Source organism: Gopherus flavomarginatus, chromosome 1 (assembly GCF_025201925.1).
Source record: "Gopherus flavomarginatus isolate rGopFla2 chromosome 1, rGopFla2.mat.asm, whole genome shotgun sequence".
Lineage (NCBI taxonomy): Eukaryota > Metazoa > Chordata > Testudines > Testudinidae > Gopherus > Gopherus flavomarginatus.
The window spans coordinates 236,337,612-236,351,542 of NC_066617.1; the positions used below are offsets into that span (position 1 = coordinate 236,337,612).

The 13,931-nt window shown below is 43.4% G+C and overlaps 1 protein-coding gene across 7 annotated transcripts in view; it reads right to left on the bottom strand.

Moving 5' to 3' along the window:
• SHROOM2 (shroom family member 2) overlaps positions 1–13,931 on the bottom strand; it is a 206,558-nt gene that overhangs the window by 59,732 nt on the left and 132,895 nt on the right. For 5 of the 7 annotated variants that reach the window (XM_050963270.1, XM_050963278.1, XM_050963297.1 and 2 more), the window contains 2 exons: positions 12,885–13,016; positions 3,224–5,864 (listed from right to left, as the gene is read on the bottom strand). In XM_050963270.1, coding sequence (XP_050819227.1) covers positions 3,224–5,864; positions 12,885–13,016 — 2,773 coding nt within the window. Of the gene's footprint in view, positions 1–3,223; positions 5,865–12,845; positions 13,017–13,931 lie in introns of those variants that run through there. The other 2 variants (XM_050963286.1, XM_050963326.1) reach the window with 2 other exon arrangements.

Here is a 13,931-nt window from a genome sequence, read left to right on the forward strand (position 1 = left end):
TTGCCAAAACCAAAGTATTGTAAAAAACTTACCCTAGCCTTGTTAGCATTTTAATACAGGCAAGCATTTGAGGACTTTTGAACTTCTTTCTGTGTGTTTGTTTCTCAATAAAACACTTAACATTGACCTTCCAGAACTGTACTACCTCAGTACCTTCAAACAACCACACCAAAAGTCTAACACTGTATTAGAAACTCTGAACTCATGGGGAATACAATTGCACTGGGTACTCAAACCAACTAAATTATACATGTGAAGTATGTAAAATACCTTTAACTTTCTTCAAATCCAATAGATTTTGTTATATAATCTACAATACACTCCACACTGTATTATCCAAGTGATAAAACAGTGGGTTTTGGCATTGTTGGGGGCTTTTTGGTGGGACTAGGGGTGGGGGGGAGGGTTGGGTTTGTTTTGTTTTGTGCAAATCCAAGTAGCTGCCACTGAACTTGATACTAACAAAATCAATGCATGTATGGTATATATTACCGTAGTGTTCCCAAACTCGGGACACCACTTGTGTAGGGAAAGCCCCTGGCGGGCCAGGTCCACCGGGGGCTTTCCCTACACAAGCGGCGTCCCAAGTTTGGGAAACACTACTTAACAGGATGATTTTTATTGCTGGATGGGCAATAAAAGAGGAATAAATAAGCTATTCCTGCCTCTTCAGAATAAAATGTCTGCTTTTGAAAACAGTCACTTGTAAGCTACAGCCCAGAAGCTTGTTTATACAGAGAACTCCTCCCTCCGTCACTCCAAAAAGTCCTAGTGAAGACTTTTGTTTAAATTAAATCCAAACTATAGACCACGTGAGTTTTTTCCTAAGGGATCTCTAATCTTGTCTGAAACTACGGTTCAAATTTTGACTCCTGGATTTTTTTTCTTAAAACGGAGCAAAGAGAGTTGAAGTGCAGGAAATGAGAGGAAAATGGGGAGGAATGTTATAAATATGTGATACCCTGTTTTGTTTTTAACTCAAGTCCAATATTTTGTATTTGCAGAGGAGACGGTTCAGCTTACATTGACGGTACCCTCCCCGACTAGGATCCCTTCCTTATACACGAGGCAATCTTGCAGCAGCTTTAATATGCCTTTAAAATAACAATAGCACAAAGGTCAGTCATTGAGTTTCTCTCACCTGCCAACTGCCTCCTCACTCACACTGCAAAGTTAAAAATTAACTTGCTTTTTGCTTGTGAGCTGAGCAGACTTTTGGCATCTCTCTGAGGATTAGATTTCTTTTAATCACTCATACACAATAGAAGGGCCACCTATTTTTTCTTTAAGTTGTATTAACATTTATTACATCCTCGGATTTTCAAACATAACCGTTAAGGTGAGATAGCGAGTGCTGCAGTATCTGATTATTGGACCATGAGAGTTTAAAAGAAAGCGGAGAACTGGTCACTTTCCTGGGAGGTGATTACAGACTGTTCCTCCTTGCAGTGCTTTTTCCATCTTAGAGTTCTATGGGGCCACAAGACATCTGAACTGGGGAAGGGGGCTAGGGAAGCAGAGCAACTGTGTCGTGTTGGGTGAGGGTTTAAACACGTGGCCTGCGCGACTATCTCCTGTGGCCCACCAAGTGGCCCACGCCCACCCCCCGGCCTCCCTCCAGGCCAGGGTGGACAAATAGCAGCTGCAGAATTGCCCCCCTTGAGCCCTGCGCCGCTCCCTGAAGCAGCTGGCGTCACGTCCCTGTGGCCGGGGGGGAGTGGGGGGAGAGAAGCAGAGGGCTCTGTCCATGTGTTGCCCTGGTTTCCAGGCACCGCCCCTCCCCCCCCGCAGCTCTCATTGGCCAGGAATGGGGAACCATGGCCAATGCGAGCATCGGGGGAGGTACCTGGAGGTGCGGCAAGCAGCGTGCAGAGCCCTGCGTCTCCCCTCCCCCAGGGGCTGCAGGGACATTGTTCCAGCTACTTCCCAGAGCAGGGCCAGGGCTAGGGCCAGGGCTGGGTCCGGGGCTGGAGCCGGGGCCAGCAGCCTGCCCTGGCCCCGGGGTGCGCCATTGCCACCCCAGAGCCCGAAGCCCTCTGCACTCCACCCCCCAACTGCCTGCCCTGAGCCCCCTGCCTGCACCCCAGCCCCCTGTCCTGAGCCCCTTGCCTGCACCCCAACCCCCTGCCCTGAGCCCCCTGCCTGCACCTCAACCCCCTGCCCTGAGCCCCCTGCTGCATCCCACACCCCTTCTGCATCCCAATCCCCTGTCCTGAGCCCCCAGCCTGCACCTCAACCCCTTGCTACACCTCAACTTCCTGCCCTGAGCCCCCACCACACCGCTCATGCACCTCTGGGGGCAGGGAGGGGGCGGAACTGGGGTGGGGACTTCAGGAAAGGGGTTGGAATGGAGGCAGGGAATGGGTAGGAAGAGGCAGGCAGTGGGCAGGGTTGGGGGCAGTGAGGGTGGGGTGTCAGTGATGTGGCCTTCGGGCCAATGAACTAGCCCTCACGTGGCCCTCGTGGTCATTTGCGTTTGAGACCCCTGGTTTCTTGCCATCATCCTCCCCTCATCCCTAGTGTAAAGTATGAGATACAGTTAGGCTCAGCAGAATTTACTTTTTAAAATAATTTTGATAGATAATATTGATGCTTATTTTTTACCATTTTTATCTATTTTTATCTATTTAAATTTTCACAGTTGAAGGAAATTATTGGGGCGTCAAGCAATGGTTGGGATCAAATAATAATTATTTAATGATAATAGATATTGAGATTCAAAAAGTGAAAGGTTTTTAACCATTAAACCACAAATTGTCAATAAATAAAATATACAAAACAAATATCCTTAAATCAAACTCTAATAAATTCTCAAGCAGCATTTTCTTACTTTGCCTATTTGAATTTCTGTTGTCATTGATGGAAATATCCTTTAGTTGGTTTGTGTGTATCCGGTGAAATCGACGTTTACATATATTTACTGATAAAAATAGAATCCGTCCTGGCTATATATTCTAACATCACAATCAAACTAACCAGTTTATTTTCTCTTCATTCATGCCAGTGACAATACAAGTGACTGAACTGTTTAGTTCAGTGTACTTTGTTCCGTGTTGAACTACTAATGCTACACTAATGTAAAGCCTATTTATGTGAGCTACCTGTAATAATACAATCATACTTTGCATGTGTTCTTTGACTATATTTGAACACTTACATACACAATTTATTTTTCTTTCTTCTGTCACATTCTAAAGTAAGAGGAGATTACGAAAGCCCATACCTGTTTGTAGAAATCAGTAGAAGGGGACGATCTGGATCTCTCGTGTGTGTACTGGGGTTTCTCATGCTGCTCATGGCTTGCATCAAGAATGTTATCAGCTGAATGGTACTTTCCTGAACTCCTTGGCTCTAGAGGTGTCCTCTGCTCTTTCCAGGATGCCTGATATTCTGCAAATGTTCCCAACCTCTGAGGCTGTTCAGTTTTCACCACTTTGTCTGCAGACTTGTGAGCAAGGTAATGGACGTGATCTTTTGCAGCTCGTGTACTTTCAATTCCAAAAGAGGAAGCCCGAGCCCGTCTATCATACCAAGACTCCTCACCTTCGTGTCCATGAGCTTTTTTATCAGGCCTCTCAGGCAGACTGTAGGGAGTTTGTTTCTGTGCAGACTTATGATATGTGGGCTTACTCGTTTCTTCAAAGAATTTCCACTTATCTGCAAAAGAGCCCAGGGCTTCGTCAGATGTATTTGGATGGCGGTGGGGATGGCAGTCATCTTCTGACACCCCCACTTCATTCATCTTCTCTGGTTCAGAGTAAGACTTTAGTTTTTGTTCTGCTGTGAACCTCTTCCTAGCTCCAATGCGGGAGATATGATGAGTGCCACCCCTTGATGAGTTTGGTTTAGCCTGCATAGCCTCAAGAAAACCTGACACATCTTCAGAAACCCAAGCCAACAAGGAAGAGTTGTAATTATTTGTCTTCCGTTCTGGCGACCTGGGGAGATAATCAGCAGAGCTAGGTTCCAAGTCCCGCCTTTTGAAGGAAGTAGCCCTCAGGACCCTGGCCTGGGCCTCCTTCAGGTGATCCGTGTAGGAGCTGGTAAAAGAACTCTCTGAAGGCATGTTTAAGTTCTCCACTGAATCTGGTTTCCAGTTTTCAGTGTCCTCTTCTGTTTCGCTTGACCCTATTAAGGTAGCAGTGCTTTTGCTTTTCTGCAGCTTCGCTCGCCTCATTTGGATCTCGTTTCTCAGGGTTGTTGCAAAGCGATCACTTCTGCGTGCCTGCTTAGCTGTATGCGTATCAAACAGGGGCTGTCTATCCATTCCAGTTTCCAGGCAGTTGTCAGACTGATTTTTCCCTTCCTGAGCTAAAGAGTGCAAAATTGGGGTCTTCTGAGCAGAAATCTTACTACTGTCTTCTGGTCGCCACTTGATTTCTTTTTGGGCAGCTCTGTGTTCAGTGATAGGGACACAGCTCTTTGTACACTCATGCTGACTGTAGCTATTGTCATTTTCCTCGAAATTGCCAAAGTTTTTCTTTTGACCAGGTTTTTCAGTAAAACTTGTGTTTTTAGGATCTTCCACTACAGTAGACTTAACATCCCCTCCACTGTCCACTACACAGTGACCACTCTTCTCGCGCCCTTCTAGCAAAGGCTCGACAGCTTGTTGCTGTAAATAGTACTTTGGTTTTTGGACCATCGTGACTACGGCAGGATTTTCATGTGGTCCAGGGGAAACATCAGCCCCTATTCCAGGTTTCCAACATTCATCCTTGAGCTGTAGTGGCCGTGAGCTTCCCTGGATAGGCTGTTTTGCTGTGACACAATAATAATGACTCTGTCCAGTGTTGTCCACCTTCTGTTCAGCTGCATCATTGTTAGAAGAAGCACTGAACATTCTGGCTTGGTTTGGACTGTAGCAGTGAAAGTGGTTGGCAAGTAGCTCTTTATTGCCACTGTAAGAGGAAACATGTCGCTGCTCTCTAGGCGAAATCGAAGCCCTTGCATGGTGAAAGAAAGTGCTTTCATCACTGTATTGGCGCTGGTGGTGGTAACCGTAAGCAGGCTGTGCAAACCGAACATCAGTGCTGGACAAAGAGGACTGCAGTCTGTTAGCATTTCCTGAATTATTGTTGTACCTATCACCAGCAGAGGACAAATTGTAGTCCACATTAATATCAGATTTGTAATTGGAATTACTGACCCTCTTTTCATCTGTGCTCCTGTCACTTGCCCTAACAAGTCTTCCTGGTTGTTCTGCAGTTTCTGAGATCCAGTCCCTCCTATGCGGAGATTGGGTCGGAACTGTAAAGTGCTGGGTGCTAGCACCCTCTGAGTATATTGAACCATGGGTCTTCTCGTGCCCTTTGGTAATAGCAAAACTGTCACTACGGAGAGGTGGAGGTGGTGGTGGAGGGGAGGATGATTTTTTATCAGGAACATGCCAGACAGGTCCAAAATTTGATCTTCCAGAACCAGAGAGCTTGGAATTAGGCTGTTCCTCCAATCGAGGGCTCTTTCTAGTCTCATATTGAATGGGAAGTGGCAAGTATCCAGGTCTGTCCTCCAGTCCACTGTTATCATTCACTAACTGGCCAGTCTTGCTATTTCCGTGCTTTGCAGTGTCCCAGTGGCCTACTTTGTACAGCATGTTCTCCGTTGAAGCAGCATCCATGTTGGACAGAGTGTGATCAGGAGTACTCGAACTAGTGGAGAAAGAGCCATAGGCGGAATCCCGCTTGCTTTGGTTCCCTACATGATCAATGCTATTGTTGGACTTTGCAGAGGAAAGTCTTCCATACTGGGATGTTTGGAGAGTGTGGTCCCAGCTGTCCATACTTCCCAGGGAACTGAATCGCTCAGACGTGCGATGCAGATTTGACTGATCCCATGAGTTTGACAGGTCATGAGAGGAGGAGCTATAACAGAAGAACATACAATACCATCAGCAGTAAGTCAATACAACTACAACAATGAAGCTGATTTTAAATGGGGGGTTTGTACTATCCACCCAGACAGCAATTATCAGAGAGACATGTCTCCTAGTGGTTTGAGAAGGTGGAATCAAGGCTTCATCCTTCCTCCACTATTAACACAGTGCCTGAACTTCAGCAGCTGCATCTCAAGTTTATCTTACTGCACAACAGGAATAATGAGATGTAAGAAAGTCTACTTCTCCTGGAATCACCCCTTCATGTAAGATCATGTTGACATTCAAAGAAAAGTCTGACTTCCCTCCCTTCATCCCCATCTCCTGACACCAAACCCCAAAGTTTCCAATTTACTTTCTATCTCCAATACCACCACCAACCTCATTCCCTCCCTACTAAACTCTTGCCCCTTTCTCCCGCTTTCTTACCTTTGCCTGTTTCCTTCACAAAACCTCATCCTTAATCTCACCTGCTTCTCCAAACACAACTCCACCCTTCACTTCTAAACCACTATGTGCTGCTTGCAACCACTGCCACAAATCCTCCTATTACAGCTCTCACCCTGCATGTGCTCTCTCTCTTTCAACACAAAAGGTTTCAGCTACCATCACTTTGCCAATGACTTACAAATCTATCCCACCTCTTCACTCCCTCTATCCCATCCTGCAACTCAGTACAGTTCTGCAACATCTCTTCCCAGGAGCTCTGCTATCAACTTCAACTTAACATGGCCAACACTCAACTCCTGGCCTTTCCTCCCTCAGAAATTCTTCCCACTCCATCACTAGTAACACAACCACCATCCTCCTAGTCATTCAGGCCATCAGCACTGCCCTCTCTCTCTTGCTCATTCAGACTGCCCCCAAATTTTGCTGCTTCTTCCTTTATAATATTGATTTTTGCCCATAGCTAAAATTTTTGCCAAGGCTCATGTCTCTCATCCTGGCTACTGTTATCTCTGCTCCCCGACATCCATCTCTGGTCCATACAAAACAGTTATTACAGTCATCGTCCTTGCCCACTACTCTGATCACATCACTCCCTCTTTGACCCCTGTGTGATGTTTTTCTCCATAATGCTTTATGGGAATATGCTTATGAATGCATATATGATATAACTGGAATATGTTCTATGCTACATATGCCATGTAACATATCTCTGCAAAGGTTATGATCTACTGAATATATTCATCCTATTTGTATGCATGTATCATTTTTCTATTCAAAGTTATTAGTATTGACTATGTACTTGTTTAATTTTAAGTAGCCTCAGTGAAGCAGTTGGTCAGCTTCCTCAGAAAAGACTATTCTCAGTAAGTGCCCAATCAAAGAACACTTAAGCTAACACTGAACTTGGAGATGTCAATCCACATCTGAGCTTTCCCTGGCTGGTAAGGAACTCAGTCATGCATGGACATGTGACTTGCCCGTGTGACTCCAAAACTCCATCTTGGAGGTGAATTCTGGATAGGAAAGAGGAGGGGGTCTGCACCCACAAGAGAAAGTCTGTTTAAGCCCATGGGAAACCGCTCCATTTTGTTTGCAGTTGGTTCAAGAGATAGTCTCTCCACCCCCAAAGGATACCTGAAAGAAACTGGAACAAAGGACAGTAACCATAGGGGTATGAGTGATTGCTGGACCTAGACTAGAAGAAAGCTAGTCTGTAAAAGCAGCTTGCTAGAACATCTGAGGGTGAAATTTCATCTGTAATTACTTTCTTACTGTGTTAGGTTTAGACTTGTGCATTTTATTTTATTTTGCTTGGTAGTTCACTTTGTTCTGCCTGTTATTACTTGGAACCACTTAAATCCTACTTTTAGTATTTAATAAAAATCACTTTTTACTTATTAATTAACTCAGAGTATGCATTAATACCTGGGGGGGCAGACAGCCGCGCATCTCTCTATCAGTGTTAAAGAGGGCGAACAATTTACGACTTTACCTTGTACAAGCTTTATACAGGGTAAAACAGATTTATTTAGGGTTTGAATCCCATTGGGAGCAGGGCATCTGAGTGTTGGAGACAGGAACACATCTTAAGCTGTTTTCAGTTAAGCCTGCAGGTTTTAGGGGACGTGGTTCAGATCTGGGTCTGGGTTTGTAACAGGCAAGTGCATCAGACAGGGCACCGAAATCTAAGCTGGCAGGGAAAACAGACTCAGAGGTAGTCAAAGTACATCAGGTGGCAGTCCCAAAGGGAGATTTCTGTGATCCAACCCGTCACACCCTGACATTAGCTCTCCCTGCTTCCCTGCACTAAATTCAAGCTTTTTTCCTTGCATTAAGGCCCTTCACAACTTTGCCCATCCCTACCTTTCCACTCGTCATTTATCACACTGCTTCCCACGCCTCTACCACTCAGCTAATGAGGCTGGCATCATCGACACATTTGGGCCAATCTTTGCGCCTTCTTCCACATGGGTTGCCCCCTCTGAATTAATCAGTAAGGCCTGTCCTCTTTTAAACTGCTTCCCAAGACAACCTTCTGCCACAATGTCGAGAAGAAATAAGCCAATCTAGGATGGCTGTTTTGAGGATCACATCAGGATAACTGACAGTTAAGCCATGCTAACTTTTTAATAGCAAATTTTACATTATATAAGCAAACTATATATTTGATTGTATCCATATCTCCCACACTTGGTTACTTTTCTTGATATTGTAGGGAACTACATATATGTTTGTACCAGACCCAGTATAGTGGAGCTCCAATCCTGGTTGGATGCTATTGTAATACAAATACTAAATAATAGCAACTGTGGTAGAAAATTGGTCCGAAATCAACAAGATGAAATTCAATAAAGACAAGCACAAAGTATTACTTTTAGGAAGGAAAAATCAAATGTACAACTACAAAACAGAGAATAACCAGCTAGGTAGTCATACTGTTGAAAAGGAACTAGAGGTTACAACAGATCATAAATTGAATATGGATCAACAATGTGATTCAGGTATGAAAAAGGCTAATATCACTCTGGGGTGTATTTACAAAAACGTCATATGTATGAGACAGGAGGTAAGTGTCCTGCTCAACTCAGCACTGGTGAGGTGTCAGCTGATGTACTGTGTTCAATTCCGGGTGCTACACTTTAGGAAAGATGTGAACAAATTGGAGAGAGTCCAGAGGAGAGCAATAGAAATGACAAAAGTCTTAGAAAACCTGTCCTATGAGGAAAGGATTAAAAAGCTGGGGATGTTTAGTTTTGAGGAAAGAAGACTGAGGACGGACCTGATAACAGTCTTCATATATGTTAAGGGCTGTTGTAATGAGGACAGTGATCAATTGTTCTCCATGTCCACTGAGAGTAGGATAAGAAGTAATGGATAAGGGAAATTTAGCTTAGGTATTGGGAAAACCTTTCTAATTATAAGGATAGTTAAACTCTGTAATGGCCTTCTAAGCGAGGTTGTAGAATCCCCATCATTGGAGGTTTTTCAGAACAGATTGCACAAACATCTGTCAAGGATGATCTTGGGTTGGACTTGATGACCTTCCAAGGTCCCTTTGAGCCCTGCATTTCTATGTATTATGAAGCTTATCAAGCACTTTGCGATTCTTGGGTGAAAGGCACTACAGCAGTTCAGACGGGAGAGCAATTATACCTACATGCCTATATAGCAGATTGAAATGAACCAGACTCCAGCCCGATTCTGCAGTGCTCCCCAGAATCCCATGAGCAGCAGAGAAACTGTCAAAAACCATGCCAATCTGCAGAAATGCTTAGGAAAGCTAAGAGCAGAAGCAGAGGCAGGCACTTAAGTTATATACAGAGTAGGATGACCTAAGAAATGGAGAATAGGATAAAGTAGCAGAGACCACTGTCTTCCCTGCCTCTCCTCACAAGGCTGGAGAGCAGAGGAGGTATTCAGTAGCAAGAGTCACCCTACTTTTCAACAGCAATGAAGCTGTGGATGAGGAGCAGAAGACCACCCACCCCTTGAGGAAGCTGAGCAGCATGAGGGAAGGGGAGAAGAAGGCGGCTCCTTTTTCCTTCCAGTAGCTAGAGAGGCAGAGCATCAAACTTATCAGACACTGCTAGTAAAGGACTGGTACAAAAGAGACTGATTTCTCACACAGGCACAGCACAATGCTAGAAATTCCAGCATTGTTCTACTTCTCTATAACTACTATATAAAGTGTCTGTAGCAAGGCAGAGACTCACTGGTGTGGCACCTCCTGCTGGTTGTCTTGGGAATTAGCTCAACTCCAGCTCTGGAGCACCTCCTTCTGGCCAGTGACTCACCTGCCTTAGGCCCCATGTTCCTCCTGCACCCCGGTGCCCCTTTCCTCAGGGTTCTGCCCCCAGCAGTACCCCCTTACTCTGGGTTTCCCCTCCTCGGGGAACCCACAACCCTTTAAATCTACCTTGTCTCAGTGGCTACTGCCACTCGTCATCTAGCCCCCATGCACTGGGGCAGACCACAGTCTGTAATGGCCATTCATCATTGGCAAGGGGGTAGGACCAGCTGCCTCTGCCTATTCCCAGGCCGCACCTCTGTAGCCATAGTACCTTTGTAAGCCTTCAACAAGGCCTGTAGCCTGGGGGTTTACCAGGCTGGAGCTCCCCAGCTCCTCTTACCCTTCCCCAGCACTGCTCTGCCTCAGGTACCTTGCTCTCAGGAAGCCAGCCCTTCCCAGCCCAGTGCTAGAGTGAGACTCCTTCAACTCCTGGCCCCCAGCCCTCTTATCAGGGCCAGCTGGGCCCTGATTGAGCTGGCCACACCTGTGTTCAGCTACTCACTCAGCTGCTTTCACTCCTTTTATCCCAGCCACAGCCCTCTCCAGGGCTGTTTTTAACCCCTGTTCTGTGGCAGTGGGGCAGTCACTCCACTACAGTGTCCATCAAACTTTTTCTAATACACACAATGAAAGCTAATAATGAAATTATACATCAGCTTAATGGTCACTCTTGTATAGTTTAGATAGGACAGAATTCCTCTCTCTGTCAAGAAGTTTAAATGGAAATGAACAGCCCTCTCTAGCGCTGCGGTCTACACAGCAGTTGCTACAACAGCAAAAGAAAAATTGCCTTTGAACTTTTTTCACTTCACTCAATACAGTCAGAGGCATAACATTAAGACTTGGTGTTTAATTACACAACCAAGATGACCAAGGAAGCAAACAGCTTATGTAAAACACACAAAGATATAAACGTTCAAAAAATATTTGTAACGATAGGGCACACTAACTTATGGCTTTATATGGTGACTTTCATATTCTAAGTGTTCAAAACATGTAACTAATTAATTAGAGAGCTCTTAATAGTAGTACATTAGGCAAATACAATGTTTCATACAGAAAGTGCCTTGGACATTAGAACCTTTTTCACTGGTAAGGAACATATGGCAGGACATTGGGGCTGCTGCTGGTTTTTATTTGTTCAGTGAGAACAGCATGCTTGGCATTGATCAAAATGAAGAAGAGACACTATCCCTCTTAATCCTAATGTACAATTCACGGGTCTAATCAGAATCCACTGCCTTCAGTTGTGAACTGTAGTTACTCAGCACCCTTCCAGATCAGGCTGTAAATAATTATTCTCTACTCTGACAAACAGAACGTTAAGTTTCATCGAAGTAGCCATCAGAGATGAGCAGAAAGCATATCAGTGTAACACCTCTGTCAAAATATGTAGTAATGACTTCTGGTCTGAAGTGCTATACAGCTAATATCACAACTCAGAAGTAAAGCTGTAAGAATTTCTGCATTTTTGTCTGGCTTCATGTGGTCTGCTGCTCCGTTCAGCAATGTAAGTGGAATACCACCCATGTACTATTTAAATACACAGTACAATGCCCGGTAAGCTGAGAGGAAGTATTATCAAGAGGTAGAGAAATAGAATGTATAAAAGCCCCTCTAGCAATAAAATGTTACAATGCGAAGATGTGGAGGGAGGATCAAAATGTGCAGGATTTTCTTTAAATAAAAATTAGTATTTGTATTACTCTTTAAGGGCTGAATGGAAACTATTTTTAAAAAAAAATAGCAGGGAACTTTTTAAAAGATCTAATTAGTTACAGCTTCATAAAATGAAATCCTAAAGTAAGGGGGTGGGCGGGTTGTACCACAAAGTATTAAGAAAAGAAAGCTGTGATGGAGAATCTACAGCAATAAAGTACAGAATCTCAAGACAGCTTTGTAACTTAGGAATGTATCCCAGAGTGATTTTTCCCTAATTCCTAGCATAACCATGCTCCAAATGGGAGTTAAATTGAGAGGAAAATAACATTTTCATGAGGTTTGTTGCTAAAAGAGTGTAATTTATAAGGAGAAAACTAAAAAGGCCCTGTAATCAGATCCTATCACACTCTACTAAAAAATTAAAGAAGTTTCACGACCAAAACAAGGATGCCAGGATTTCCATTACAGGGTTGAATGAGACCTAACAAATGTAAGTATTTTAACTATAGAAAGAGACAGTAATTGACCTCTCTCTTGCTATAAACAAACACTAAACATGTACTGTAGTGGAGATCAGATTATGGGAAGTAATTTCACTAATGAAACAGTCAATAATATCTTAATGTCTAAAACAAAAATGCTCTGTTTCCCCTAAGAGAGAGTTTATATTGCTTTTCAAAGAATGCTGCTTTCTAACAATACCTCTGGTATTTTTCCATTAAACTGAAGATATTAATGCATTTAGCGTACTTTTCCACATGCCCTTACAAAGATTTATGACACTAAAAAGTGGATGTTGAAAAGAAATGCTCAGCAAGAAAAAAAGCAACTGCCTTTTATTTAGATACGTACATATCTCAGCTGCCTTTTATTTACATACGTACATAATGAAATATATTTCTGAACTAAATTTATATTAGCAGCTGTTCACCCACTTGTTGATATATTTGGAATTCTCAATACTATCTTCACATTTTAAAAACAGATTACCATATAAATGAAATCAAAAGATTCCACATTCACGGTTTAAAATCATGAACAATATGAGGCACATTATTGTTCTCTTACCGTGGGAGCTTGATACGTGCAGCTTAAACAGAAACTCACCTTGCATGATATCGGGAGTGCCAGGAAGTGCAGACATTGGTTGAGGAGAGCTGTGACGTGGCTGCCTCAGGCTGATTCTCTGTGAATTTGGTTGCATGCCAGGAGTGGGGCCTGCAGGCTAGATCATTTCTTCTGAAATGAAAGAGTTGGAGCACATACTTTTAATACAGAACTCCTAATAAGGTGACATGCAGTGAAAAACACTGGGCACCAAATCTAATTAACCCATGAGAGAGACAAAACAGATACAAAATAGGTTTAAATTACAATGTGCTATGTAATGCTCTACAAGCCAGTTTTGAAAAGATGCCAACTTGCCTTCAAAACACTTGACACACAGACAATGAAACATTAATTCTATGCAAGGTTTGTGGTTGTATTTTTATGACAAGTAAATAGGAACCTAGAATTTATTTGGAACTTGCACTATTCAAAGGACCAGTGAGCTTTATGTCTCATTTTATAACATGGCAACTCCTGATTTTGTAAAGTTTGTTGTGTAGGTGTGTATATGGGAAGGGCTGAGGAGGAGAGAGATTAGGGGCCGGAGGAAGGACAAAACCATAAATATTTTTATTCTATCCCAGTTTGTAAGGGTGACAGAGGCCTGATTTTTAACACAAACCAGCTCTGCTCTAGCATTCAAATGGCTCAGAGCATCCAAAATAAATTAAAGGTTAAAGCTGTGTATCTAAAGTTAGCACCTAAGTAAAACCACCTACCTTTCAAACGTGGTAAAAACCAGCAGTTCCCATAGAAATCAGTGGGAACTGTGGGTGTTCTCCCCCTCTGAAAGTCAGATAATTCATGCAGGGGCCTAAATATTGGTTCAGAGGCATAACTTTAGTCCAAAACTTTTTCACCTAAGTAATTCCAGAGACCCCCTATTTACCAATCCAAATAGTAAGTCTCTAGATTTTAGTCTTCTAGAATCATCCTATGAAACTACTCTCAACCTTACTGCTTTCACCCCACTATAGCTTGACAATTATTTAATAATAATAATGATGATAGTAGTAGTAAAGTGCTTGAATGGAACTGCAAATT